The following is a 25,288-nucleotide window of genomic DNA, read 5'->3' as shown; positions in this document are numbered from 1 at the left end:
GCCCTTTTCACTCGTTTGATTGAATCATGTAACAGACTCTGTGGCGCAACGGTAGCGCGTCTGACTCCAGATCAGAAGGTTGCGTGTTCAAATCACGTCAGGGTCATTGTTTGCAGCCAATCTGATGCATACATGATTCTATTTAAAGGTGGATTTGGTCCAAATGTGCTCATTTAATACCTTGAGCTATTTGCAATTTTCTCATTATCGTAGCTCTGCCGTTTTAAATCGTTTGGTTGGATGGTGTATCAGACTCTGTGGCGCAACGGTAGCGCGTCTGACTCCAGATCAGAAGGTTGCGTGTTCAAATCACGTCAGGGTCATTGTTTGCAGCCAATCTGATGCATACATCATTCTATTTAAAGGTGGATTTGGTCCAAATGTGCTCATTTAATACCTTGAGCTATTTGCAATTTTCTCATTATCGTAGCTCTGCCGTTTTAAATCGTTTGGTTGGATGGTGTATCAGACTCTGTGGCGCAACGGTAGCGCGTCTGACTCCAGATCAGAAGGTTGCGTGTTCAAATCACGTCAGGGTCATTGTTTGCAGCCAATCTGATGCATACATCATTCTATTTAAAGGTGGATTTGGTCCAAATGTGCTCATTTAATACCTTGAGCTATTTGCAATTTTCTCATTATCGTAGCTCTGCCGTTTTAAATCGTTTGGTTGGATGGTGTATCAGACTCTGTGGCGCAACGGTAGCGCGTCTGACTCCAGATCAGAAGGTTGCGTGTTCAAATCACGTCAGGGTCATAGTTTACTTTCAAACTTAGCTGTCTGTCAGAACAGATGAGGAGGATGTTATTTTAAAATTGAGCCATTTGATACCCCAAGTAATATGCAATTTTCTAAAATCAATTGCTGTTCGCCCTGCCCTTTTCACTCGTTTGGTTGAATCATGTAACAGACTCTGTGGCGCAACGGTAGCGCGTCTGACTCCAGATCAGAAGGTTGCGTGTTCAAATCACGTCAGGGTCATTGTTTGCAGCCAATCTGATGCATACATCATTCTATTTAAAGGTGGATTTGGTCCAAATGTGCTCATTGAATACCTTGAGCTATTTGCAATTTTCTCATTATCGTAGCTCTGCCGTTTTAAATCGTTTGGTTGGATGGTGTATCAGACTCTGTGGCGCAACGGTAGCGCGTCTGACTCCAGATCAGAAGGTTGCGTGTTCAAATCACGTCAGGGTCATAGTTTACTTTCAAGCTTGGCTGTCTGTCAGAAAAGATGAGGTGGATGTTAGTCCAAAATTGAGCCATTTGATAACCCAAGCAATATGCAATTTTCTAAAATCAATTATAGTTCGCCCTGCCCTTTTTACTCGTTTGATTGAATCATGTAACAGACTCTGTGGCGCAACGGTAGCGCGTCTGACTCCAGATCAGAAGGTTGCGTGTTCAAATCACGTCAGGGTCATTGTTTGCAGCCAATCTGATGCATACATCATTCTATTTAAAGGTGGATTGGGTCCAAATGTGCTCATTGAATACCTTGAGCTATTTGCAATTTTCTCATTATCGTAGCTCTGCCGTTTTAAATCGTTTGTTTGGATGGTGTATCAGACTCTGTGGCGCAACGGTAGCGCGTCTGACTCCAGATCAGAAGGTTGCGTGTTCAAATCACGTCAGTGTCATAGTTTACTTTCAAACTTAGCTGTCTGTCAGAACAGATGAGGAGGATGTTATTTTAAAATTGAGCCATTTGATACCCCAAGCAATATGCAATTTTCTAAAATCAATTGATGTTCGCCCTGCCCTTTTCACTCGTTTGGTTGAATCATGTAACAGACTCTGTGGCGCAACGGTAGCGCGTCTGACTCCAGATCAGAAGGTTGCGTGTTCAAATCACGTCAGGGTCATTGTTTGCAGCCAATCTGATGCATACATCATTCTATTTAAAGGTGGATTTGGTCCAAATGTGCTCATTGAATACCTTGAGCTATTTGCAATTTTCTCATTATCGTAGCTCTGCCATTTTAAATTGTTTGGTTGAATCATGTAACAGACTCTGTGGCGCAACGGTAGCGCGTCTGACTCCAGATCAGAAGGTTGCGTGTTCAAATCACGTCAGGGTCATAGTTTACTTTCAAGCTTGGCTGTCTGTCAGAAAAGATGAGGTGGATGTTAGTCCAAAATTGAGCCATTTGATACCCCAAGCAATATGCAATTTTCTAAAATCAATTATAGTTCGCCCTGCCCTTTTCACTCGTTTGATTGAATCATGTAACAGACTCTGTGGCGCAACGGTAGCGCGTCTGACTCCAGATCAGAAGGTTGCGTGTTCAAATCACGTCAGGGTCATTGTTTGCAGCCAATCTGATGCATACATCATTCTATTTAAAGGTGGATTTGGTCCAAATGTGCTCATTTAATACCTTGAGCTATTTGCAATTTTCTCATTATCGTAGCTCTGCCGTTTTAAATCGTTTGGTTGGATGGTGTATCAGACTCTGTGGCGCAACGGTAGCGCGTCTGACTCCAGATCAGAAGGTTGCGTGTTCAAATCACGTCAGGGTCATAGTTTACTTTCAAGCTTGGCTGTCTGTCAGAAAAGATGAGGTGGATGTTAGTCCAAAATTGAGCCATTTGATACCCCAAGCAATATGCAATTTTCTAAAATCAATTATAGTTCGCCCTGCCCTTTTCACTCGTTTGATTGAATCATGTAACAGACTCTGTGGCGCAACGGTAGCGCGTCTGACTCCAGATCAGAAGGTTGCGTGTTAAAATCACGTCAGGGTCATTGTTTGCAGCCAATCTGATGCATACATCATTCTATTTAAAGGTGGATTTGGTCCAAATGTGCTCATTTAATACCTTGAGCTATTTGCAATTTTCTCATTATCGTAGCTCTGCCGTTTTAAATCGTTTGGTTGGATGGTGTATCAGACTCTGTGGCGCAACGGTAGCGCGTCTGACTCCAGATCAGAAGGTTGCGTGTTCAAATCACGTCAGGGTCATTGTTTGCAGCCAATCTGATGCATACATCATTCTATTTAAAGGTGGATTTGGTCCAAATGTGCTCATTGAATACTTTGAGCTATTTGCAATTTTCTCATTATCGTAGCTCTGCCGTTTTAAATCGTTTACATGATCAAGTTTAATAATACTAAGAAATAGGGGAAAAAAATGAAAACACAAGAAATGTAAGGCAAGGAGGGGGGGAAAAAAAAGAAAGTCAACATAAGAAAACGAGTAGGGATCATTTAGGAAAGAGAAAAACTAGGCTATATAGTAATGTAAAATAAATAAATGAAATCAGGAAGACTTAAGGAAAAGAGAAAGATATGGTAAAGAGTCAGTATCTCACTCAGCATTCGGCAGATACCCATCACTGTCTGGAAGACGGGCCTTGAGAAGCAGGCTCGGAGCCTCAGTGTAGTCCCGTTGGGCAGACCCAGTTTTAGGGGCTTATGTTGGGGCATAAACAGCAGCCGGGCGTCTGCGTGGATGCCATATTTCTCCAGAGTCCAGGCAGTTCGTAGCAGCCACTGCTGCTTCTGCTCCCACCATATTGCATGGTCAGACCAGTCACGTTTTATCTCTAAAGAGACACACACATTAGACCACAATCTCTCTTGAGTTCAAATGTTTGTGGGATGATCTTTGGTTTTCTTTTTCTTCTTTTTGATAATATCTTTTAACATCAACAAGTCCAATGTGGTCTCTGAACCAGTGGAAATTATAATGGAAAGTAAACCAACCGATTTAAATAATTGTCCATAGTTTACCGCTGCTGTTGGGAGGGTGAGGGATCTGATATAATCTCAGTTTATGTCAGATTGTGTCCAAAACCCTTCAAGGCCAATATTCAAAAGAATAGCTTTAAGATTTAGTAGGATTAACTGGCAGTGCCAACAGTGTTATATACTTATTTGTTGTAATAATTATTTAGTTTATTTATTGAGTCAAAAAGTCATGTTAAAGTGTTACCAATACACTGTTTCTGAAAAATCACATGTCCAAACAAGTTGTGGAAGTATATTTAGTCTGTGTACTGAGACTGAGAGAGACTCAGACAAAAACAGACAGTGACTCACGTGTCTTCTCCACCAGCTTCAGGATGACCCCTCCGACGTGTAGGTCAGAGGCCACGCTGAGAGTGACAGCCGGCGCGTCAGACCCCAGGTCATCCACTGTGACTGAAAGGTCCCACGACGCCATGCTTATTGAAGAATGTCTGACAGGAGGGAAAAGAAAGTAGCAGACAAACATGGAATAAACACAAAGAAATACAATTAGTAACATTGTGAAATTGCTGCTTAACAAATGCTCTTTAAATGATGTATTACGTGTGACAGTGGTCGTTAATATCAGGAATCAGGAAACGTTTATTGCCATTATATATGGATCAGGATAGACTAATTGTGTCATATGTTAGGAATGTATAAGTCACAATTTCAAAATGATACACTTGAATAGCCTGCTATAATAATTCCTGAGGAAAACATTACTAACTCTAAAATGAGACCATCACATTTCGGTATAACATCCATGCCTAAAATAAGAAAGACTAGATTATAGACAGAAATACATATTAATGTGTTCTGCATTAACAAGCCTTTATGATTAATAATTAAAACTGCAGTGAAAATAACAGAAAAGTTATATGTGCTGCAACTGTATTACACTCTCAAAATGGGTGAATGAACTAAAAAACATGCTATGAGTTTTACAGAATACTTCAGATACTAAATGGGACAAAGAGACGATGAGTTAGTTCAGCCAATCTACTGTGAGAAAACAACAAAACTTCAACTCGTGGTTCAATATCACATGATACTGAGTAAGATGGAAACACAGAGACACACACACTTTAAATGGGTGAGATGATTCTGGTAATATGTCCAGTTTGATGAGCACTTCCTGTTTCTAACTTGAACTATCGTCAGTGAAACACACTTCCGCTTTCTGACCCGCCCCAAAGAAGATGCTCGTCCAATGCCGAGAGGCCCGCATGTGTGTGAAAATGTGAGGCAGAGTTCAAGCAAGCGTGTGTCAGTGTGCCTCTAAGACTTGTATCACAGACAATGGGATAACAAATGAATGCCTTGCAGCCCACCGTACCTGTGTGGGAGGCCCAAACTTGCTGAATCTCAGTGCTGATCTGTGATCAGTTCACTTCTTACAATCTATTTTTTGTGAAGTGTGACTCAGTAAACATCTTCAAGTTTAGAAGTGTCACACATAACAAATTGCCTCAACGCTATCTCTCTCCCCCTGGCTTTGCTCTCTGTTCCATCCTATCACACACAAACACACACAAACGTTTAAAGGCAATACCATACCGTCAGGGTTGGTGAGATGGAAGCTTGGTGGACCGCTGTGCCTCTGTCGGGTCTCCGAAGAAGTTACAATGGTTTTCTATGAGAATGTGCAGCAGTTTCTCCTCTCTCTCTCTCGAGCTGTGTTCTGTGTAGCTGTGCTGGCACTCTTGTGTCACTTCTGTCAAAAGGCTTGTTCCTTTTTTTGTCAGTTTCCGTCAGGCGGAAATGTGAAAAGGGCTTTTGAGTGACAGGTGGTGTAAACCACACACAGAAAAACTCACACCCACCCACACACAGTTAATTTATCTTTCTCCACCTGAAAATTCCATAAACACATAATAAACACATACTATGGAATGATGATTTTGTGTGTTGCAAAATCAGCAATAAGTGGTTGGAGTTGAGGCATAAAATGCAAAGTAAAGAACATATAGACCACAAATGATTGGCACACTAGTCCTTTGAAGGGGAGTAATAATACTCATATAACTTGCTGTTGCATGGTGTTTCAATGTTTGTTTTACTCAGAGAGGGTTTTAACAAACTACATTAGAGCCCCTATTATAGTTCCAATATTTCCAGCAGCCATGAAGTAGACTTCGGCTTGTGGTCTTTCCCATGTTGTCAGAGTCCGGGTTTACACTCGGTGTCTGATTTAAAATAAAGAAACGCTGGTCAAATTGGAGCCCATCCATTTCACTGAAAAGCATATTAAACGGTGATTATTGACACTAGACTGCTCACTAATGCGCATTTCCACGTGTACCCATTCATTGGCACACGTGCATTGCTTCCGGGTACCCCTCGTAAATGGTACATTCCGCGTGTGAACGTGACAAAACAAAAATGCCATGTGAGCCGACAAACGTTCACTATTGACGCGTGTGCTCGTAGCAGAACCCCGACCGAAGCCTTTTACTGACACCGACCCCCGCAGAGGCTGTAGTAAACACGGAAACGCAACCCCCACCCCCCCCCTTTACATCCGACATGGCGCTACACGTATCGTCTCTCTTCTACCACGTCAGAGCCCCGCTGGGCCCGCTGGGCCCGCTGCCTCGGGTCCGTGCGGACCTCTGCGCCCGGTTCAAACACGTTTCAACTCCTGGACGCCTCGGGCTGGGAGCGCAGCCAGCGGCAGGTCCTGTCCGCGGGAACGTTGAGCCCGCCCTCCGAGCGGAGCGGTCCAGACCCGGTGGCGGTTGTCCCCCCGCCGTCTCCCGGGGGACGAGAGGGTGGCCGGGCAGGGTAGCCTTCGGGGCCGCCGCCGTCCTCGGAGCGAGCGCGGTCGCGGTCGTCCGGTCTCTTCACGCCGGAAAAGTTACCGCGACGGCCCGCAAGGTTGACCTGAACTCCGCTGACGGAGACTGGAAGGAAATCAAGGGTAAGACGGTTCATCCGGGAGGATTTGAATGGGACTTTACAGTGTTCTCAAGTCACAAACAAAACACAACACACCTGGTCAACTGTTGATCACTGGTTGGCCAACTTACCCTACATTGGTGACCTTGTTTGCTCTTAAAGTGTATGATGCTTAACAAGTATCTCAGCAAAGCATCAAGTTCAAACATATGTGACCTGAAAAAGTAAAATGACCTCAGAAATCCTACATGCACTGTATATTGTGCATGTATATCATGTATAGAATACCTTTATGATAAAGCTGCACAAAAACCATTTAGTACCCTACTATAATTTCATTGAACATAACACATTGTAAAGTTACATAGAAATTAAACTTTTCAGAGATAGAATGCCAGAGCTATTTTGTGTTTCTTTATCCTGCTGTGAATAAAAAAAGTACCATGTTTCTCTGTTCCTCAGCATGAATAAACATGCAAATTGTGTTTTTTGTTTTTCACCTGGCTAACATATTTACTTTCTGTCCTCTTTCTCTATCGTCTCTTTCAGAGTCCTTGCTGTCTCTGTCTGTGATTGACAGGCGTCAGCACTACAGGACGTCTGACTTTGTGCCACTGAAAGACGTCTCGCTGTGGACTCCCACTGCAGGTCAGATGCCCACCATCAGTCAAAGTCACTGTCAAGTTCATTCCCGGTTGGGTGGTAGCGCTGCTGACACTTTACCAAAGGGATGCAGCAACACAGAAATACTTTGACCAGCAGTACAGAATGTTTAGCCAAAGTTATGAGGTTTATTAAAAAAGGAAGCAACTCACATGCAAAATGTAGAATATTGATTTTTTAATGGGGTGTGTACAAAAAGAAACAATTACACACACAAGTAAAAAATAAACATACTTACATAAAATGTACTGTTAAATCATCATAAGTTTATCACATATTATCATACAAATATTGTAATTTCTTCCAAGTAAAGTGTTTCCAAATGTCCCTCTCCTTCCAACCTATGTTGTCCCTATATTTGCCAAAGAAATGCATTGATAGCAGTGGGCTTTGTACACTTTAACAGGTTGCCAATTCTATCAAGTTCATTTTGCATTTCATACTGGAATCAAAAGATAAACTAATTATATACTTTTAACTAACAAGTTCCTGCATTCAGAATCATCGATATAGATTGAAGGAGTAAAGAAACTGAAACTTGCCGCGTGGCTACTTGTGTCTTTAATTGTCTCATTCTGCATTTTCCTGCAGCCACATTCCCACTTCCTCAAACCCATCTATTGGCATTCTGTCGCTCCCCCGCGTCTCACTTCCCGCTGCCATTGCTTCATATCGTTTGGGTCAAGTTACAGTACGCATCGGGCCTTTTTCAATAGCCTCGTCCACCACCACATGCCCTCGGACTCGTTCCCCTGTCCAAGTCTCCCACATCTGGCAGCTCCCTCCTGCCCCGCGATAACCCCGGTCCCTTCAGTGCAAGTCAGCGGACCGTCCCCACCCTCCTGCTCACCCGTTTCGGCCCTCGACCCCACTCGCTCATGAGCTCTGAATTAACTCAGAATAGAATCGCCTAAAGCAGCAATCCGTCCCCGCAGTTCAAACTTCAGTGGTCAATTTGGCCATACTACCATCTAACTTGTCCTCTTATAACCATAAGAAGTGTTTGGTTTAAATGTTATAACAATTGGTATGGTGTATATACACTCACCGGCCACTTTATTAGGTACCCCATGCTAGTAACGGGTTGGACCCCCTTTTGCCTTCAGAACTGCCTCAATTCTTCGTGGCATAGATTCAACAAGGTGCTGGAAGCATTCCTCAGGGAGTTTGGTCCATATTGACATGATGGCATCACACAGTTGCCGCAGATTTGTCGGCTGCACATCCATGATGCGAATCTCCCGTTCCACCACATCCCAAAGATGCTCTATTGGATTGAGATCTGGTGATTGTGGAGGCCATTTGAGTACAGCGAACTCATTGTCATGTTCAAGAAACCAGTCTGAGATGATTCCAGCTTTATGACATGGCGCTTTATCCTGCTGAAAGTAGCCATCAGAAGTTGGGTACATTGTGGTCATAAAGGGATGGACATGGTCAGCAACAATACTAAGGTAGGCTGTGGCGTTGCAACGATGCTCAATTGGTACCAAGAGGCCCAAAGAGTGCCAAGAAAATATTCCCCACACCATGACACCACCACCACCAGCCTGAACCGTTGATACAAGGCAGGATGGATCCATGCTTTCATGTTGTAGACGCCAAATTCTGACCCTACCATCCGAATGTCGCAGCAGAAATCGAGACTCATCAGACCAGGCAACGTTTTTCCAATCTTCTATTGTCCAATTTCGATGAGCTTGTGCAAATTGTAGCCTCAGTTTCCTGTTCTTAGCTGAAAGGAGTGGCACCCGGTGTGGTCTTCTGCTGCTGTAGCCCATCTGCCTCAAAGTTCGACGTACTGTGCGTTCAGAGATGCTCTTATGCCCACCTTGGTTGTAACGGGTGGTTATTTGAGTCATTGTTGCCCTTCTATCAGCTCGAACCAGTCTGGCCATTCTCCTCTGACCTCTGGCATCAACAAGGCATTTCCGCCCACAGAACTGCCGCTCACTGGATGTTTTTTCTTTTTCGGACCATTCTCTGTAAACCCTAGAGATGGTTGTGCGTGAAAATCCCAGTAGATTAGCAGTTTCTGAAATACTCAGACCAGCCCTTCTGGCACCAACAATCATGCCACGTTCAAAGTCACTCTCATCACCTTTCTTCCCCATACTGATGCTCGGTTTGAACTGCAGGAGATTGTCTTGACAATGTCTACATGCCTAAATGCACTGAGTTGCCGCCATGTGATTGGCTGCTTAGAAATTAAGTGTTAACGAGCAGTTGGACAGGTGTACCTAATAAAGTGGCCGGTGAGTGTATGGTGTAATAGCAAACCACCGAGACATATTCCATAGTCAAGTCGACAAGGTAAACACAACCGATCCTGAGACTGGATGTGTGTGTCTCCTCGCCAGGCGGCTCTGAACAACCTACCATCTACCAGAGGAATGAAAAGTTGGACCAGAAGATCTCCCTCTACAGTGGTGACATCACCAAGTTGGAGGTGGATGCTATTGTCAATGCAGGTACGTGTGCGGCTGTGAATGAGTCGGGTGATAAGTGGTTAGATCAGTCACGTAGCGTGGTCACCAAGCTATTTTCACACATGGTCGAGTCAAATGAAAAACAAGGTAAATCATTTCCCCCATTTTGTAACGAGAGGAGTGTATTCAGCAGGGGGGAAAAAATAGAAACACACAAGAAAATTGTGAAGAAGACCGTCAACCAGCGGGGAAATATGGTAACGGATTACGGGTTAAAATAGTGGATGAACACAGCGCCCGTGCTGCTTCTCCTGCATCAATGGCAATGTGTTGTAAATAAATTTAGCACAGAAGAAGTGTGAGGGTGGTTCATGCTCATTATGGTTTGGATGTTTCATCTGTGTGGGAGGGAGAGCTACAGGCTTTCATGTGTTTACCAACAGGTTTGCATGGTGCAGCTTTCTTTGAAGTAGTGAGTAAGTATCTTAAGAACACTGCAAGGGTTTAGAATCAGAAGGGTTGCTCCCCAGAAACTTCAGAAGTAGGAAAAGTTTGCTGCAAGCAGAGGTGGCTTTTATGTGAAGTCTCAGTACTTAACAGATCAGGGATACACTGCTTTGAGAAGAATCTGTGTGGAATAACCAGGCGTAACCATGAGTGACTTTTAAAGGAACTTTGAAATCAGCTGCTGGTTATTACAATCAACAGTGGGTTTTTTTGGTAACACCTCAGGAGCTGTTTACAATTCTCATTAGTTGTCTCTGCTGATGTGAAGACATGAAATAAACTACAAAGTTCAGTACATCAGTACAAGACCTTTGAAATGATCTGCTGCAGAATAACAGCCTGTTATTCTAGCAAGGTCACTCATAATGGAAATATTGATATGTACTGATGATATGTACTAAGCTTTGTACATTGCCCAGTTTTATAATTAATTACATTGAATCACAATAAACAGCCAGTACCTTCTCTAGTAAAGGGTATAATATCACTAGATGTAAGGTAGTAGTCTGACCCAACTCAGTTTGATGTGTTCGGATTTATTTACAAGATGCATTGGTCACGTAAGACACTTCCAGTGGTTTTCCAGTACCAACCAGTGGGACGAGAGCCTTTTCCAGTGACCACTAGATGGAGCCGAATCCCAGCTCATTCAATGAAGACCTTTTCCCACATGGCTGTTTGTGCGATTGGGGGAAATTGAAGTGGCGTGTTGGCACAGATGGTGCATTGGTGGAGATTGAGGCCGGCCAGCGTGCCTAAATGGTGCTTGATGATTAGGCTTTAGCAGATAATGACGGATCTTTAATGGCAGCTGATGTCAGCAGGTGTACGCTGTGCCAGCATCCGCTGCATATGGGGATGTTTCACTCTCATGTGTGGCATCCCTGTTTGTGTTTGAGTTTTTTCGCGAGCATTCAAGCATCTGCCCGTGAATGTTTACGTAATTATGTGTGCACACACTGAGTGTTGTAATTTGTCTCTTGTGTGTCCGTGGTGCCGACGTTGTGTTCCAATGTGTGTTTTACAAGAGCTTTTCACAGAGTCGCGCGGTGCAAAGTAGCACGGAATTAACTAGAGGAATTGGCTAGTAAAGTGTCGTTTAGCAGAGAGGACGAGGCAAGGTGAAGGAAGGAAGGAAGGAGGGAGGGAGGGAGGGAGGGAGGGAGACTGAAAAAACACAACAGCGGCAGATGAAACATGACGGAGCGGGACGGGGACTCACAAAAAGCGAGGGGAGAGTCTGGAGGAGTGAAAGGAGTAAGATAAAAGAGAGGCACGGAGAGGACACAGGCTGGTGTATATAAATCTGCATTGCCATGGCAACAAGCAGGTACAGGGTCCCCCGCAAAGGTTGTTTTTTCCGGTCAGCAGAGTCCGTTCATCCTTTTCTGTGTGACTGACCCGCTGCCCAGCTGACTGTCTCCGTAGTCATTGTGTCGACTAAGGCGGTGACCTTTTCTAGTTGGTGACTAACTGAGTGACTAAGAGGCTTTCAGCGATGTAAGTCACTCTTACAAAAAAAAATGGCATTTGAACAAGAGAGAGAAGCAAACAGACATCAAGGGAAAAGTGAACGATTAGAAAAGAGAAAGTTAGCAGCGTCAATTTGCAAAATTGCTTGAAAGCTTATTCTCTTGTTGCACATCTCACAGCAAAGCAGAAGCGGGCAAATGAGCGGCTGTGGTTTTTGACATGTGGAGCGGAGTGTTGTGGTTTTTTTTTGTTTCGCTGCTATGGGAGACCGCGAAGAATCGTTCAGCTCAAAACGCAGCAAACATTCAATTTGGGTCCAACTGGGGCCAATCATACGCCCTACTGGCAGACTGGTAGGCGTGTCTCCACATCTACGCCTACGTAGATGACGGCGGAGATCTGGGGATGAACAGGCTGTGCTGCTACACCCTTGCTTCCTTCTTTCCTTCTTTCCTTCCTTCCTTCCTTCCTTCCTTCCTTGAGTCAACACTGATTGACCAGGTAAAGAGGACGTTCCAGGGAGGCTGGGCGGGCCGCTGTTTGTCGTTTGTGTCGCTCTCAATAAAGATCGGATTTACAGTAACTCTCCACTCCTCCCCCTTCTTCTCCTCCTCCTATTCTCCTCCCCCCCCCCACACACACTTCCACACTTTTACAGCCCCTGGCTACTGCCCACTCCCATAAAACACTACAAACATAAAAACCCACAAGCACTTAAGAGCTGTCCTGGTGAGGAGAAGGAGGGGGTGGGGTTATTAAGGGGGGGGGGGGGGGCGTCGGGCAGAAACATCCTCCTCTTTACACCCCTCAATCACTCTGTCCGGAGAAGGAGAGAGAGATGGAGGGGAGGATATATTGTCTCTGATGGGCCAGCTGATTAAGATGGATCGCTCAATGAAATGTCTTTGGAGTGATGAGTGTGTGTGTATGTGTGTGTGTGTGTGTGTGTGTGTGTGTGAGTTCGCGGACACAATATCTCTGCAACTAACTTTGCATTAAAACCTTTTTTCTCATTGATTAAATGCAAATTTGCTCAGCTCTACTGAGCTGCATTTTCATTGGCAAAAGTTTTATTCCTCATTTCCATTTCGGCACTTTAAGGCGCCGTCGTGTTTATCGCGTTTGACGTTAAAAGCCATTTATTTTTCTTGCATCAAGCTGAATTTTAATTAATAAAATATTTAAAAACCGGACATGTTTAGTAAGTTCTCTCTGTATTTTTTGTGAAGTCTTCCTCATTTCAGTGGAGCTAAGTGCATGACAGCGGCGGAGTCTTCTGATAAATGTTTCAGGCTAGACTATAAAAAAACTGTCCCTAAAATTAAGCTGTGCGCCGTCAAGTGATAAAGAATATTCTGGTCCTATCTCAGTCATGAAGATAGCTTGAACTACTTGTCATCTTCACAATTTCTGCTTGCTGAGCGTGTGTATCTCTGTGTGTGTGTGTGTGTGTGTGAGAGAGATTGTGCAGGTCTGACACCGTTCAACACCTTTGTTTGGATGTATTTAAAGATAATAGTGTATACCTGTGTGTTTACACATTTTCACAGCTACACATGCTTGTGCCAGAAAGAAACAGCACACATGAACCTGACACTATGAATTTGTGTGTGTGTGTGTGTGTGTGCGTGTGATGTCTGGAGACGCAGTGCGGGAGTGGTGTACTTTTGCATATGATTTGAGTGCAGGTGTGCGACATGTTTGTGTGCACATGAGATAGGGTCTCCCAGGTTTCTCTCTGCAGGTCAGAGATAAAGCTGCTGGTTGGCGCTGGAAACCTACTCACCGTGGCAACAGCTGAGAGATACAAGATTAGAGCCAATAGTTTTTTTTTCTTTCTGGCCTGCAGGTGCAGACAGGATGTGGGTGAGAGTGAGTGTCTGTAGACTACACCGTAACTCCGTGACAGATCGGAACACCGGAGAGCAGGCTGGACGGGTGAGGGGGTGGATAGCCTGTAGTCACAAAGTGACGGGGTGGTTTAGGTGAAGCAACACTGTGTCTGACCTGTTCCACTGAGCATTTCTGTCACAGAGTCCAAGCACAAACAAGCCGGTTTTGATGCGCGGGACATATTCACTGGATTAACTCCAATGAAAGTTTGGATGAGTTGTTGATTCAAAAGGTCAGAGGCAGACTCTGTTCAAAGTCGCATGATAATATCAAGTACTATAGTCCCGCATGGACATCAATACAAACGCATCATATTCATTAATACTTACTGCGGATCATTACATTTTGCTTGAATGCAATTTGTTTGACGAAATAGAACAGTACTTTTGTTTAAGATGTACCATGTGATCACAGCTAATCCAACAATGGGAATACAGCAGGAAAATATGAAAGTTCAGCGTGGAAAAGCTCTGATTAAGTAGCACAATCGTTGAATGATCAATCATTATATAGTTGGGCCTTTGATGCGTTTTCCCTGCAGCCTTAAAAGCACAATAATATATTTCAAAAAATGCAAAGAGGTGCTGTTTAATTCAGGTCAGGTGCATGTATAATAAAACACTGTGGAAGAATGCAAATGTTTGTGATAATTATATAGACATAAAATACATTAAATCAATAAATAAACACTAACACTCACATTTTTTAAATTGAGTTGCCTCAGGGGAACACAGTAAGCAGAAACATCCATTTTAGTTGACGGTTGAGGATTTATTTTTTTTGTGCTGGCGAGCGGTTTGTTTTGGGAACATGGAAAGCCTTTCTGTAAAATGTTAACATGTTCCTTCTCGGGCTCTGCGTTCCGATAGCGTCTCGTAGCACACGGTATTCCTTGTACTGCTGTGACAGATGTTCGATGTTGGCCTCGTTGGTTGCTGCTGGTGCTCGAGCTGTCGCTGCGGTGCTTTTAGTGGCTCAAACTGCTGTTGAAAATGGATTTAAGTGCCTCGTCCTCAAAGACAATCATTTTTCATGTCTCCGTTGGAAATAATAATATTTATTATCATTTAATCTGGAGATTTCTTTCCTTTTTAGTTGATTATTAGTCTTAACCGGAGTACTGTAATAAAATATGTATTATCTTTTTAGAGCTGTATCGATGTGTTAATGGCATTTTTCAAGCAAAAATACCAGACATTCCTCACCCAAGCTTCTCAAATGTTCTTTGTCATTTGTAACAATCCATTAAATGTAGACAGGATATGAATGTTAGTAGAGGAGGCCCACCTCCGCTATACCACACTGATGAAGATCTGGTATCCAGAGCTTTAACACTGTCACTTTATAGGACACGTAAAGATTGACTGATCTGAAACCAATAAGTTGTTTAAAAGTTTCAATGAGTACATCTGTACAGCAAAACCCTTCCAATGTCCACTGAATGTTTCATTATTACAACGCTCACGTGCCGATGGCTGTGTGGGAGAAGCATCAATAATTTATCGTCATATTTTTTTCCCTTTAGCTTGGATGCGTCCTCCGTGTGCAACACAGATTCAAGCCAGCGGAGGAGCATCTTTTATAGATTCCAGAGGTGTGTGTGTGTGTGTTGGAGGACGACCAATAGCTGGGGTGGGGTTTGGTTTTGGGGGGGTTACAGAGGATGAAGAGGATGAAGGGTCCAGGGCCATGGGATGGAAGAGGTGCACACAGCAGCCCGGGGGGGAGGGAGGCGACAGAGATTTGCTCGGTGATCGGCTCTGCAGGTAGAACGGCCGACCGGAGCGCCATCCCTTCAGCGGCGTCGCGCTCCACCGGCGAGGCTCCACCGATTCTCCGCTGGCTTTGTCAATGGAGCTTTAGCGCCCTGCTCGCCGCCAAAATCAGCCCTGGCAGACAGGCGTGCTTTTGCCACTCTGCTGGAGTGTGTGTTTGGAAGATTGTCAGGCCTGGCTTGTTGTGAATTATTTTCAGATCCCACCTCAGCTGCACTCGTGTCATTTGACTGGTGTAATTGAGGACATAGTGTGGATATGCTCAACCACTTTATACGGGATTTTCCAGCATCAGGCCAAGGATTAAGCGCTTTTTTGTCACTGATCTACTTTGAATGCCCCAGTATCAACTTTGCTGCTTAATCTGACTGTAGTATTTGTTTTTAAGTATGCAGACCATGAAGCACTCATTAGAAGATAATCAAGTTGTAGCCAGCTCGAGGAATTCATGTTTTCGAAGCTGCAATCGCGGCTGCATTCGAGAGGGACGTGTTGTTGTGATCCACCCAGGCTCTGTGGTAGTAACAGGGGTCAGAGGAGGGGATGGAAAGCCCAGGACGGAGGCTGTGGAGGTCCCAAGGGCGCCCCCCCCCCCCCCCCCCCCCTCCCGCTGTGTGCTCTCTGTGCTGCAGTTACCATACGTCTGCCCTTGAGCTCTTGTCAGCTCCTCTTAGGATATGCTCATATTGCAAGATGCAAAATGTCACACCAAGTTTGCTATTGCAGACCAATATATTACATGCGTGTGCGCTTTGAAAAAACCTCAAAACTGATATTATAATATGAGCCTGAGTGTGTGTGTGTGTGTTTTTGATGTATAATTGGTGCTTAATTTTAAAGGATGATGAAATAAAACCTTCTACCTCCTCTATGCCTGACCTTTCCACTTCTGTACGAATTAAATTAATAGTTGGGATTGTTTACTCAAAAGTAAATTGGATTCATACGCCGCTGCTATGAAACAGGCTGCAGGTCCCTGGTGAGCTGCAGTGTTTCTCCCTGCCATGGTAACTGTACTTCCCCAGCGCTGGTTCCTATAGAAGTAGCCCTGCTGCGCTGACTTCGTGTTTTGTAAAGCAGCGCTAATGGACACGTTCTCACAATATGCCCGTGGACGATGTTGCACACACACACACACAAACTCAGCGATAGATTGGCTTTGCTGAAGTGGCTTCAGTTTCAGAGTAAATATGAGGTGCTGTCAAAAGTCACCTCACCGCTCTGCCAGCTACTAAAGAGTCGGGCAGAGAGCGACGTTAACCCGAGGATTTGCTGTGCAGAAGCCAGTAAAAGAGTCTGTGGGGGGGAAATCCATACGAGTCCAAACGCATTTTAATCAGCCAACTGTAAGCAGCGGCTGTGACACGCAGGGTCAAAGGCAGCGCCGAGTGCATATGGAGTACCACAGAGAATAATTAAACGTTTGACATTGATTATGAAAAATGTTTTATTATTGAGCAAAAATGTCTTTTTTTCTGGAAGGGAGCAGTTAATTTTAAGTGCAGATTTGGTTCATTCTTATAGAAAGAACATTTATATTGGCCTATTGGCCTGGGACATTTCTTTTCATTGGGGATTAATGCCTGCATTGAGCTTGTAAAAGTAGCAAATCCACATTAAAAATCATCTGCAGCAGATCGATTGACAGGTCTACAATTACTTCAAGTACTTAAGCAAGTAAATGCACATAATAATAGTGTTATAGTGTAATGTGTTTACATAATATTATATGTAATATATAATATTATGACTATGTCAGCAACATTATTTGTTATTTGTTCTGGATGAGGTGAATGAATGAAATTTAAACTAGTCTCTCAAATGTTGATTATTTCCATCCACAAAAATGTACCATCATTTAAAAGTTAATGATCTTTTTTGATTGCAAAATCATGATCTTTAAAATGAGTTTATTTTTTCTTACCAAAAACCCAACATACAGGACCCTTCTGTGGTCCTATACATCCAGACACGTTATATATCCGTCTGCAGACGTGCAACATAGCAGGCAGAGGAGGATGGCTGGATGCTAATACAAAAATCCAATCCATCCCCCAAGTGACCTTTACAGCCTGAGATGATTAGGGGAATGAGGAGCAGGTAAAGATCGGCCGAGAATGATGGGAGGAGCTGAGCATCACGAGCAGTGGGGGGGTAAGGAAGCAGATTTTAGGGACAGGTAGACACTGACAGGTGTCAAACTGCTAGTTTCATAAAACCAATATTCAGTTCACGATCTTGTCGAACAAAGAAAAGAAGGAAACCTTCACATTTCACAGCCTGGAAAACAGACATTTTAGGGTGTTTTTGTATGAATTTACCTAAATTGTACTTCATTAATCCATTCATTAATACTAGCTTCAAGGCTAGTTTCCTTCTGTGCTGTGGAACCACTGGAGGTCGTATTTGATTCACAGCCACCGACAGCAGTGACAGGACCTTTACGTTTCTGCATTTAATTTGCCAACAAAGCTAGTCTATCATTAATGTGATTAAATAGAATATTTTTTGTTTCTTTGTAGACCCGTCAGTGTGGAATAAATAAAAAGGAAATTTAACCTCAATAGGATGGCCTGTCACTGTGAAGACGTGCTCGCTATAATTACCTTGGTGCATCTACACAGTAATAGTGCTTCTGAAGAGCGCTCATATTTAAGCTATACTAATTTCCCTCTCTATTTGTTTGAGGCTTTTCACTTAATCCTCCTTTATGTGTTAAAAATGAATAGAGGATTGCTTCCCAACGCCCACTTGAATTGGCTCCCTTTCATTGGTGGAGCACATTTAAGGCCGTGGGCGTATTTTCTATCTTAAAGGCTTGAGGCCGCTCAAAGGTACGACACTGTGAGACTCCCATGTGCTCCGAATTAACTTAAGAAGTGCACTTTGTGAGTAAAACACAAAATCACGTTGAGTCGTAGATTTCTGCTCGTTCTCTTCAGCGCCTTCGTGCGGTCTGAGCTTGGTGCTCAGTTTACATCTCGGACGCTCGACATCCTCGACTCCTTTTTAATCACCGCGCTGAAGTCCCGCTGCGTCCACTCTGTCCTCTCTGATCTGTGTCTTTGCCCTCGGTGTTGTTTGGAGGCTGCGGTGACTTTGTGATTTTTAGCGGCAGCACGAATTTAGACGGTGCCGCTGCTCTAGTTCTTCCAGTCTAGATATGTCCAAATTAATTACGTTACAAACTGTCAGAACAAAAAAAAAGCACTTTACTGGTCATTTGGGCAGCCACATTAATGATCTCTGTGTGGTGAAAAAACTTGAGCTTTCAAGGTTCACTGCTCGAATTTCCGCGGGATGCTCTGATGTTCAGTTTGTGTCTCAATTTGAGTGGGAAGATGGAAGCGAAGCCGCGGCTCTTTATGGTACATTCTCCGGAGTTTCGTCCTCTCCCGTCTCCGTTCTTTTTTTCGCTTGCATTGAGGCGTCATTGCCGGGATGTGACCCGAGAGGAGTGAAACATCGGCATGAGACCAACGGGCCTCAGTTTACGGCTTTAGATTGATTTACACACTGACATTGAGAAGTTAACATACCCTTGGAGAGTTAATCCCTAATGTCCTCCGGTTCAGTAAATAAACAGAAAAAGGAAAAGCCAAACTGAAAGAGTTTGCAGAAAAGCTCATTCCTGCTAATTATTTCTCTCCCACCCCTCCCTTGTTAAAAGCTTTCCCACCCCCTCCAATCAATTGGCACTTTAGTGAGCAGGAAGGGATGGAGGAAGTGCCAGCGTCATTAGCCTGATTGGGCCGATGTGGGAGACTGAAGGAGACGGAGTGAGGGAGTAAAAGAGAAAAAAAGGAGTCGGCTTGATCATCAGCACTTGGCCCATCAAAGCCTCTGTCATCCGGGCGAGTGCGGCCTCTCAGAAGTGTGTTGCTCCTGCTGTGACTCCTCCTGAGGCCCAGGAGAGGATCTCCTGTTGCTGGCTTCACGTCCTCCTCCCTCCGCGGTGAAGACGGTCCGTCTCACAGCTGGAGAGACGGGGGACTTCTCCTGAAACGAGTTTTCTGCGAAGGTGTACACAGAAATGTGACAAACCTTTTCTGACGGACTGCCCTATTGATCCCCCGCCCCCCCTTCTCTTTCTTCTTTTGTGAGCAATCTTAAGTCAGTTCTTATTCCCAGCCAGCCCCCCCTCCCCCCCGTAGCTTCCCCTGTCGGCTCAATGTGAGGTTGGACTGAGAGCTTTTTTGTCCCTCGCTATTGATCGGTCAGAACGAAACCGCCTTCTAACGAGAAATCGGCTGACTTGAACTCGGAGTTCGGGCTGAATAAAACAGCCTGACAATCCGGACGGCGCGGCCCCCACCTTCTTCTTTTTTCCACGGCCCCCTATGTGTCGAACATGTGCCTTTGGTGCCAGTAATCAGCCCCCAAAGTCCTCGTCTCCCTGGCTGCGGAGGTCGAACACTTGAACAGCTCCAAAGAAAATAAAAGAAATGATGTGTGTCCACAATCACCTGACGAATTGCTGCCTTTTAATGAGTTTGTCAACCTTTTGAGGATTGAGGTTTTCCACCTAATCTTTTGAATCCAACCCTGTTTCGCTGAATCGGTTGACGCCCGAGAAAAAAAAAAATCTGATGTGGAAATTAAAAGCACATTGGGTGAAGATTATCCTCATTGCAGACGGCGTTATTTTAATGACAAAGTGCAGCCTGCCAAAAAGCTGCCAAATTATCTCATCTTGCAAATCATGGCTTCGTGAACAAAGTACAAAAGAGGGAATCATTGGAACCTCCAAAATGGGCCTTAATCAAACCCTTAGTCCGCTTCCCTTCTCTGCACCAGCGAATGCGAGGGTCCCGCCTTGTCTGCTCGCTTGTCCTCGTCTCACGCCGCGCTTTTGTCACATAATCACACTCACGACGCGCAGAGACCTCGGGGAGTGCACGCTGCGCCGAATTACCATCTTGTAATTGCGATCCATCAGCCGTCGTTGTGAAGCGGTGCCTCGATGAGATGTGTTGTCGGCCGCGTCATCGGAGCTCAAGAGATGACCAGACTATTTATGGGGGGACTATTCATCCCCTCGTCCTGTTTTTGCCGCTGTGCACGAGTTAGAAAACCGGACGACGGAGGAGGAGTTCCTCAGTCGCTGCACGGCTCGTGCAGTACGGGACGTCGGTTCACCACCTCCCAGGGAAGAGAGAGTCCACATCCGGTTGTAGCTTACATGGCGCGGCACATTTTATTTTCACTAATTTACTTGACTTGTATCCTCGCAACAGATTCACTGAGCCAGTAAACTGGTGACCAGTTCAACTAGTGCCATTTCTCTTATTATCATTTCAGAATGAAGAATATTTATACCAGAAATTCCAATTTGAGGTTTTGTTTCCGGTTCACATCAAGTGCCCTGAAAGCAGAGTAAAGGTGAATTTATCTGTCATAAAAAAGTCAAGGATGCTGCGATGCGTCAGGAAACAAAAACCTCAATCTCGGTAACGTCGAGCAGTGAAGCAATTTATTACACCCTTTACTCTCGGGGTCTTCTGCAACATCCACAGCATGTGATGGGTTCTTTGTCTCCTCATGCGTAGCCAGCCAGTTGTCTGCGAGTGCGTGTTTGTGTATGCGTTAAAAATCTTTGTACATAAGTGTGTGGGAGTGAGAGTAGTGAGTCTGTGTCAAGATTTTATGAAAAGTTGATGCTATATTACAAATACTGATTTTATGGGCTTTATAGTTCCTGCAAAGTCAACGCGTGTTTCTTTTAATATCTGTATTTAACTCCAAGAATAGACCAAAGAACAACATTACGCCAATGAAAATACCTTCTATTATTTCTGTATTTTTCTTCAGAATTGTGAGGTGACATTTTGCATTGTCTTCTTCCATCTTTTTATTTAATTAGTATTTTTGGGGCATTGTTTGCCTTTATTGCCATGGTTCCCAGTAGAAAGATAACTGGAAACGAAGGGGCCGAGATGGGAAATGACATCCAACAACAAGGTCCCCAGGCTGGATTGGAACATGGGAGGCTCCATTCAATAATGGCTCCCTAACGCCTGACTTATCATGTTTCCTTTAACCTTGTGGGGAACAATGGAGATATATGGCACAGAGAAAGAACATTCTTTCGTTGTCATTGGTCTTTTCATGGGATTTATTGAAGAGATGAAAACGATCGAATATGACCTGCTTGGTCTTTTTACTGTTTGCCGTCATCCAAGTTATGTACGTTGGAAAGAGTTTAAATTTACACCCTTTAAATGTTTGTGATTCCATCACTTGTGTGGATGTTTTTTTTATTTTTTCTTTCTCATTGAATTGTGCAGCGTTGAACCAACAGCACATCGAGTGCTGGACCTCTGGTGTGATCACAAACCACTGTGTGGAATTCTTAACCAAGTGATGAATAATTCACCGTGCTCCGAGAGCTCATTTATTCTTTTTCGGCTGCGACGTGTCTGGCCCCTGAGAAATCACAAGTTGCCTCGACCGCAAGTGCTGCGGCCTCGGTGCGGTCCAGAGTGCGGAGGCCCCCCCCCCCCCCCCCCCCCCGAGAGGCGGCCCGCGAGCCGCCCACGAGGACGAGGGCTGTGGAGGACTCCGTCCAGCATCAGTCCAGCGCTCTTCAGCCAGAGTGGTTTCTCCTCAGTTCCCACTTGAAGGCAGGTGATGAATCTGAACGGTTTCTCGGGTGAAGAGCGGGAAGCCATCAAGTATTCACTTGATGTCTAGAAAAGAGAATAAAGCAAAGACTACTTGACTATCAATGCTTTTAATTTTCTTCATTCTCAGATGTTCCCATTTTTTCCTAAAAGCAAAAAGATTGAGCGGTATAAAGGCTCATAATGAAGCTAAAGTGAAAGATAAAAACCACACAAGGCTGGAAGATTGAATAGAGGACAACTGCATTACATTTGCTTCCACCTTATTAGAGTTGTCCTGCAGAGGATCCAAAGTGTCTCCCTGATAGACGGCATAATACTTGTTATAATCCCTCTCTAAAGGCTCTTAGTTTGTTCTTTGCTATGTTTTTCACCAACGATGTCCTCCCCATCCTTAGCTACTTCTGCAGTGTTTGTTTACAGCTCTGTCGTGCAGTGGGACCAGTCCCTGTCACTCTGAGGCACACAGGTTTTGTCCATCAACGCCAACTGGATTTATCAATGATGATGGGATTTGGGTCCGAGTTTTTGTAAAATCTGTGAGAGATTGTTTTGGGTGTAGCAATGCTTTTAATGCTCGCCTTATGTTTCATTCAGATAACTTGCTGTAGTCGCGTGCAACTGTCCACTCTAATGCCCATGTTCTGCATCTGTTTATGTCTTTCTCCTCTGTGCCCTTGGCAGCTGTGAGCGCAATCTGCAGTCTGGAACAAACAGGAATTTAGAAACATGAACAACTGAATGTAAAAAATATGCATGCTAACATGCTTGTCTCTAAATGCATGAATTTATAGAAATGAATCAAACTAGAAGCAATAATGCATGCAAAAATGCACGCAGACACTGGAAGCAATGCAGCGTTACATCACTCTTAGCAGAGTCTGGACATGCGACTACAAATTGATGAGGGCTCATTAGTTAAAGAAATGGAAGCTAGACCAGATTGAATTAAAAGGAAAGGCATTGAAACCGAAGGAACAGCTGCTGTCCTTGTAACGCACAATCCACGTGGAACGTGTTCAATGTCTCGAGCGTGTTTCAGTAACACAATGGAGGCATATCTGCAACATCTGCCCCGCCCCCCATTTGTTGCTGTGCTCGAGTACATTCCAGACTCGACATGCTCGAGCCTCTGAGTATGCGTCCCTGCGTCGGGCGTAATGTAATGTAAGTTGGAATAATGACGCTCAAGATGATAACGGACTGCGGCGGTAAGAGGCCTCCATGATGACTGATGAGAACTGAGGCCCTTGTTGGTTAAGCACACATCCCAGACATGAAATCACACATCTTGTGAGTGAACGTTAATATCAACTTGTTTTAAAAAATGTTATCTCCCTCTCAGGCACTGACACTGTGCAAAAAGCATGTCTTTCCACAAAAGAGTGCATTTCTTTTAGACTCTCTCCCTCACCAACACCCAACACAAGCAGTTACTCCAAGATGGACACTTATACACTCCCCCGCTCGTTATATTGATCCATGCTTACACAAGTATTAGCACTCACTTAGAATGAGACGCATGGCTCCAGAAGCACGGAGCAGAAATGCATCCGCGCGCACGCCAACAGACACATGCGCACAGCTGTCTCGCGTTGTCCAACGCACTAACACGCACTAACACGCGCTGACACGCACTGACACGCACTGACACGCACTGACACGCACTAACACGCGGACCTCCCAGGATGAAAAACGCATGCGCCTGCTCCACATCGAAGGAGAGCCACCGATGAATTCATCCCGCGTGTGGGATTTAACAAGGTCCACTCCGTCGCCTCATAAATCATATTAATAATCTTGGGCTTCCTATTGATTTTCTTTTATTTTTTTCAATCCATCCCAGTGCATTATTTGATGTGTCCAGCCTTTGTTTCAGATTTAATGAACTGCGGAATCACAAACACACACATATAGAGAAGAAAAACTCATGAAACTACTTTTCCTTTGAGTCTTTATTCATCTGTGTAGAAAAAAAGACAATAAATGGAACAGTGTTTTGCACCCATTTTTATATTTATACATAACATTTTTTGATTTTTTTTTATCATCACGTCTGAGGGTGACATTTTTAATGGAAAAAGGATGTCTGCACAGAGTGTAAGAAGGCTTCAGTGCTCTTCAAAACAAATGTAAAACCAAAACAAATGCTGCAAAAAAAAATAAAAAATCAAAACACCCCTAGAAAGTCCACCGTGAGCTCTTCAGATATTACTGGCTCACAGTAACACAGGCTGGACAAAGACAGAGAGCCACTGAGAGTAAGAGCTCTCTCTCTCTCTCTCTCTCTCCTTACACATCACTTATCCACACTCATCCCCAGCCTTCCCTCCACCACTTCACTTTACTGTGTCCCCCCTTCGATGTCTGGCTGCTGCTGAGCGTTTTGCTTTGAGGTTCCTCCTCCCTCGGGGGGGACGTCAGTAGGGAAGCGGTGTAGCGGTCGAGCTGCAGTGGGGGCCTAAGACTGGACGCTATAATTCAACTCAAGTTTTGATGAGAGGCAGGTTTTAGAAATGTCAATTATTTCTTTTAATAATAACTGGAATGTGTATTTGTTTGTTTGTTTGACGTTGAGAAGAAATTGGACGACCTGGTAAACTTGACTGAAGTTGACTTCCTGCCCACAGAATGCATCAGATTAATCAGTTTGAACTTTCAGTCGTTTTAGAATAATATTTTTTCGTTTCACTTTGATTTCAACTCAAAAATGAAATTCCTTGTCTCGATCACAGCAGTTTACTGGCCAAGGTAATGTCGTAAAATTCTCTCTCATCCGATTTTCGGTCAAAAACATAAGACTACTGAAATAGTCAAAATTGAGAATCTGAAGCTGAAGGACATATTTAGCATTTTCTCTTCAGAAAACAACTTCAACGATGAATCATTTATTTAAATAGTAGTATATAGTTTTCTTAGATTTGGCTTAACTGACTAATCGTTTTGTCTCACCTCTCACTTTATTATCTTTAGTTTTACAGCTATTCTGTCAGTGGTTCCAACTTCCTACAAAATATTATTAGCCGCTGAAAATGTTCATTTAAGAAGATTAAACCAGGCTCGAGATGATAAAGAGTTACTATTATAAGATGGATAATTAGGTTTCTCTCACTTTGTAAAAGTAATTTAATAACATGACCAGACGTTAAAAAAAAAAGTTGGGCAATTTTTTTTTAGACCGAGGGAGAGTCTAACGGCCGTTCTTCTCAAGCTACTCATTTTTTCCCTACTTTCTTGGCAACCAGTTGATTGTCTTGCCATGCCTCTCTTCTAGATGTTGTCCTACAGA

The 25,288-nt window shown here is 44.0% G+C and overlaps 2 protein-coding genes and 14 non-coding genes across 18 annotated transcripts in view; 15 read left to right on the top strand and 1 right to left on the bottom strand.

The window, feature by feature from the left end:
• Positions 1-5,558, bottom strand: part of fermt3b (FERM domain containing kindlin 3b) — a 104,961-nt gene extending 99,403 nt beyond the window's left edge. Inside the window, exons 1-3 of the mRNA XM_037460998.2 lie at positions 5,296-5,558; positions 4,048-4,187; positions 3,318-3,551 (exon numbers count right to left, since the gene is read on the bottom strand). Coding sequence (XP_037316895.1) covers positions 3,318-3,551; positions 4,048-4,171 — 358 coding nt within the window. The 5' untranslated portion in view covers positions 4,172-4,187; positions 5,296-5,558. The remainder of the gene's footprint in view (positions 1-3,317; positions 3,552-4,047; positions 4,188-5,295) is intronic.
• Positions 35-106, top strand: trnaw-cca (transfer RNA tryptophan (anticodon CCA)). The gene has a single exon. It is a non-coding gene; the product is annotated as a tRNA-Trp (tRNA).
• Positions 252-323, top strand: trnaw-cca (transfer RNA tryptophan (anticodon CCA)). Its single transcript has one exon. It is a non-coding gene; the product is annotated as a tRNA-Trp (tRNA).
• On the top strand, positions 469-540 carry trnaw-cca (transfer RNA tryptophan (anticodon CCA)). Its single transcript has one exon. It is a non-coding gene; the product is annotated as a tRNA-Trp (tRNA).
• trnaw-cca (transfer RNA tryptophan (anticodon CCA)) lies at positions 686-757 on the top strand. Its single transcript has one exon. It is a non-coding gene; the product is annotated as a tRNA-Trp (tRNA).
• On the top strand, positions 911-982 carry trnaw-cca (transfer RNA tryptophan (anticodon CCA)). Its single transcript has one exon. It is a non-coding gene; the product is annotated as a tRNA-Trp (tRNA).
• On the top strand, positions 1,128-1,199 carry trnaw-cca (transfer RNA tryptophan (anticodon CCA)). The gene has a single exon. It is a non-coding gene; the product is annotated as a tRNA-Trp (tRNA).
• trnaw-cca (transfer RNA tryptophan (anticodon CCA)) lies at positions 1,353-1,424 on the top strand. Its single transcript has one exon. It is a non-coding gene; the product is annotated as a tRNA-Trp (tRNA).
• trnaw-cca (transfer RNA tryptophan (anticodon CCA)) lies at positions 1,570-1,641 on the top strand. Its single transcript has one exon. It is a non-coding gene; the product is annotated as a tRNA-Trp (tRNA).
• Positions 1,795-1,866, top strand: trnaw-cca (transfer RNA tryptophan (anticodon CCA)). Its single transcript has one exon. It is a non-coding gene; the product is annotated as a tRNA-Trp (tRNA).
• On the top strand, positions 2,012-2,083 carry trnaw-cca (transfer RNA tryptophan (anticodon CCA)). Its single transcript has one exon. It is a non-coding gene; the product is annotated as a tRNA-Trp (tRNA).
• trnaw-cca (transfer RNA tryptophan (anticodon CCA)) lies at positions 2,237-2,308 on the top strand. Its single transcript has one exon. It is a non-coding gene; the product is annotated as a tRNA-Trp (tRNA).
• On the top strand, positions 2,454-2,525 carry trnaw-cca (transfer RNA tryptophan (anticodon CCA)). Its single transcript has one exon. It is a non-coding gene; the product is annotated as a tRNA-Trp (tRNA).
• On the top strand, positions 2,679-2,750 carry trnaw-cca (transfer RNA tryptophan (anticodon CCA)). The gene has a single exon. It is a non-coding gene; the product is annotated as a tRNA-Trp (tRNA).
• On the top strand, positions 2,896-2,967 carry trnaw-cca (transfer RNA tryptophan (anticodon CCA)). The gene has a single exon. It is a non-coding gene; the product is annotated as a tRNA-Trp (tRNA).
• Positions 5,559-6,097: 539 nt separating the features above from the next.
• Positions 6,098-25,288, top strand: part of macrod1 (mono-ADP ribosylhydrolase 1) — an 81,048-nt gene continuing 61,857 nt past the window's right edge. Inside the window, exons 1-3 of one of the 3 annotated variants that reach the window (XM_037460031.2) lie at positions 6,098-6,658; positions 7,186-7,284; positions 9,660-9,770. In XM_037460031.2, the coding sequence (XP_037315928.2) occupies positions 6,265-6,658; positions 7,186-7,284; positions 9,660-9,770 (604 nt within the window). In that variant the 5' untranslated portion in view covers positions 6,098-6,264. The remainder of the gene's footprint in view (positions 6,659-7,185; positions 7,285-9,659; positions 9,771-25,288) is intronic. The other 2 variants (XM_037460030.2, XM_037460029.2) reach the window with 2 other exon arrangements.

Source organism: Pungitius pungitius, chromosome 2, assembly GCF_949316345.1.
Source record: "Pungitius pungitius chromosome 2, fPunPun2.1, whole genome shotgun sequence".
NCBI classification, from domain to species: Eukaryota; Metazoa; Chordata; class Actinopteri; order Perciformes; family Gasterosteidae; genus Pungitius; species Pungitius pungitius.
Note: the sequence above shows the minus strand (reverse complement) of the source record. Positions and strands in the feature narration are given on the sequence as shown.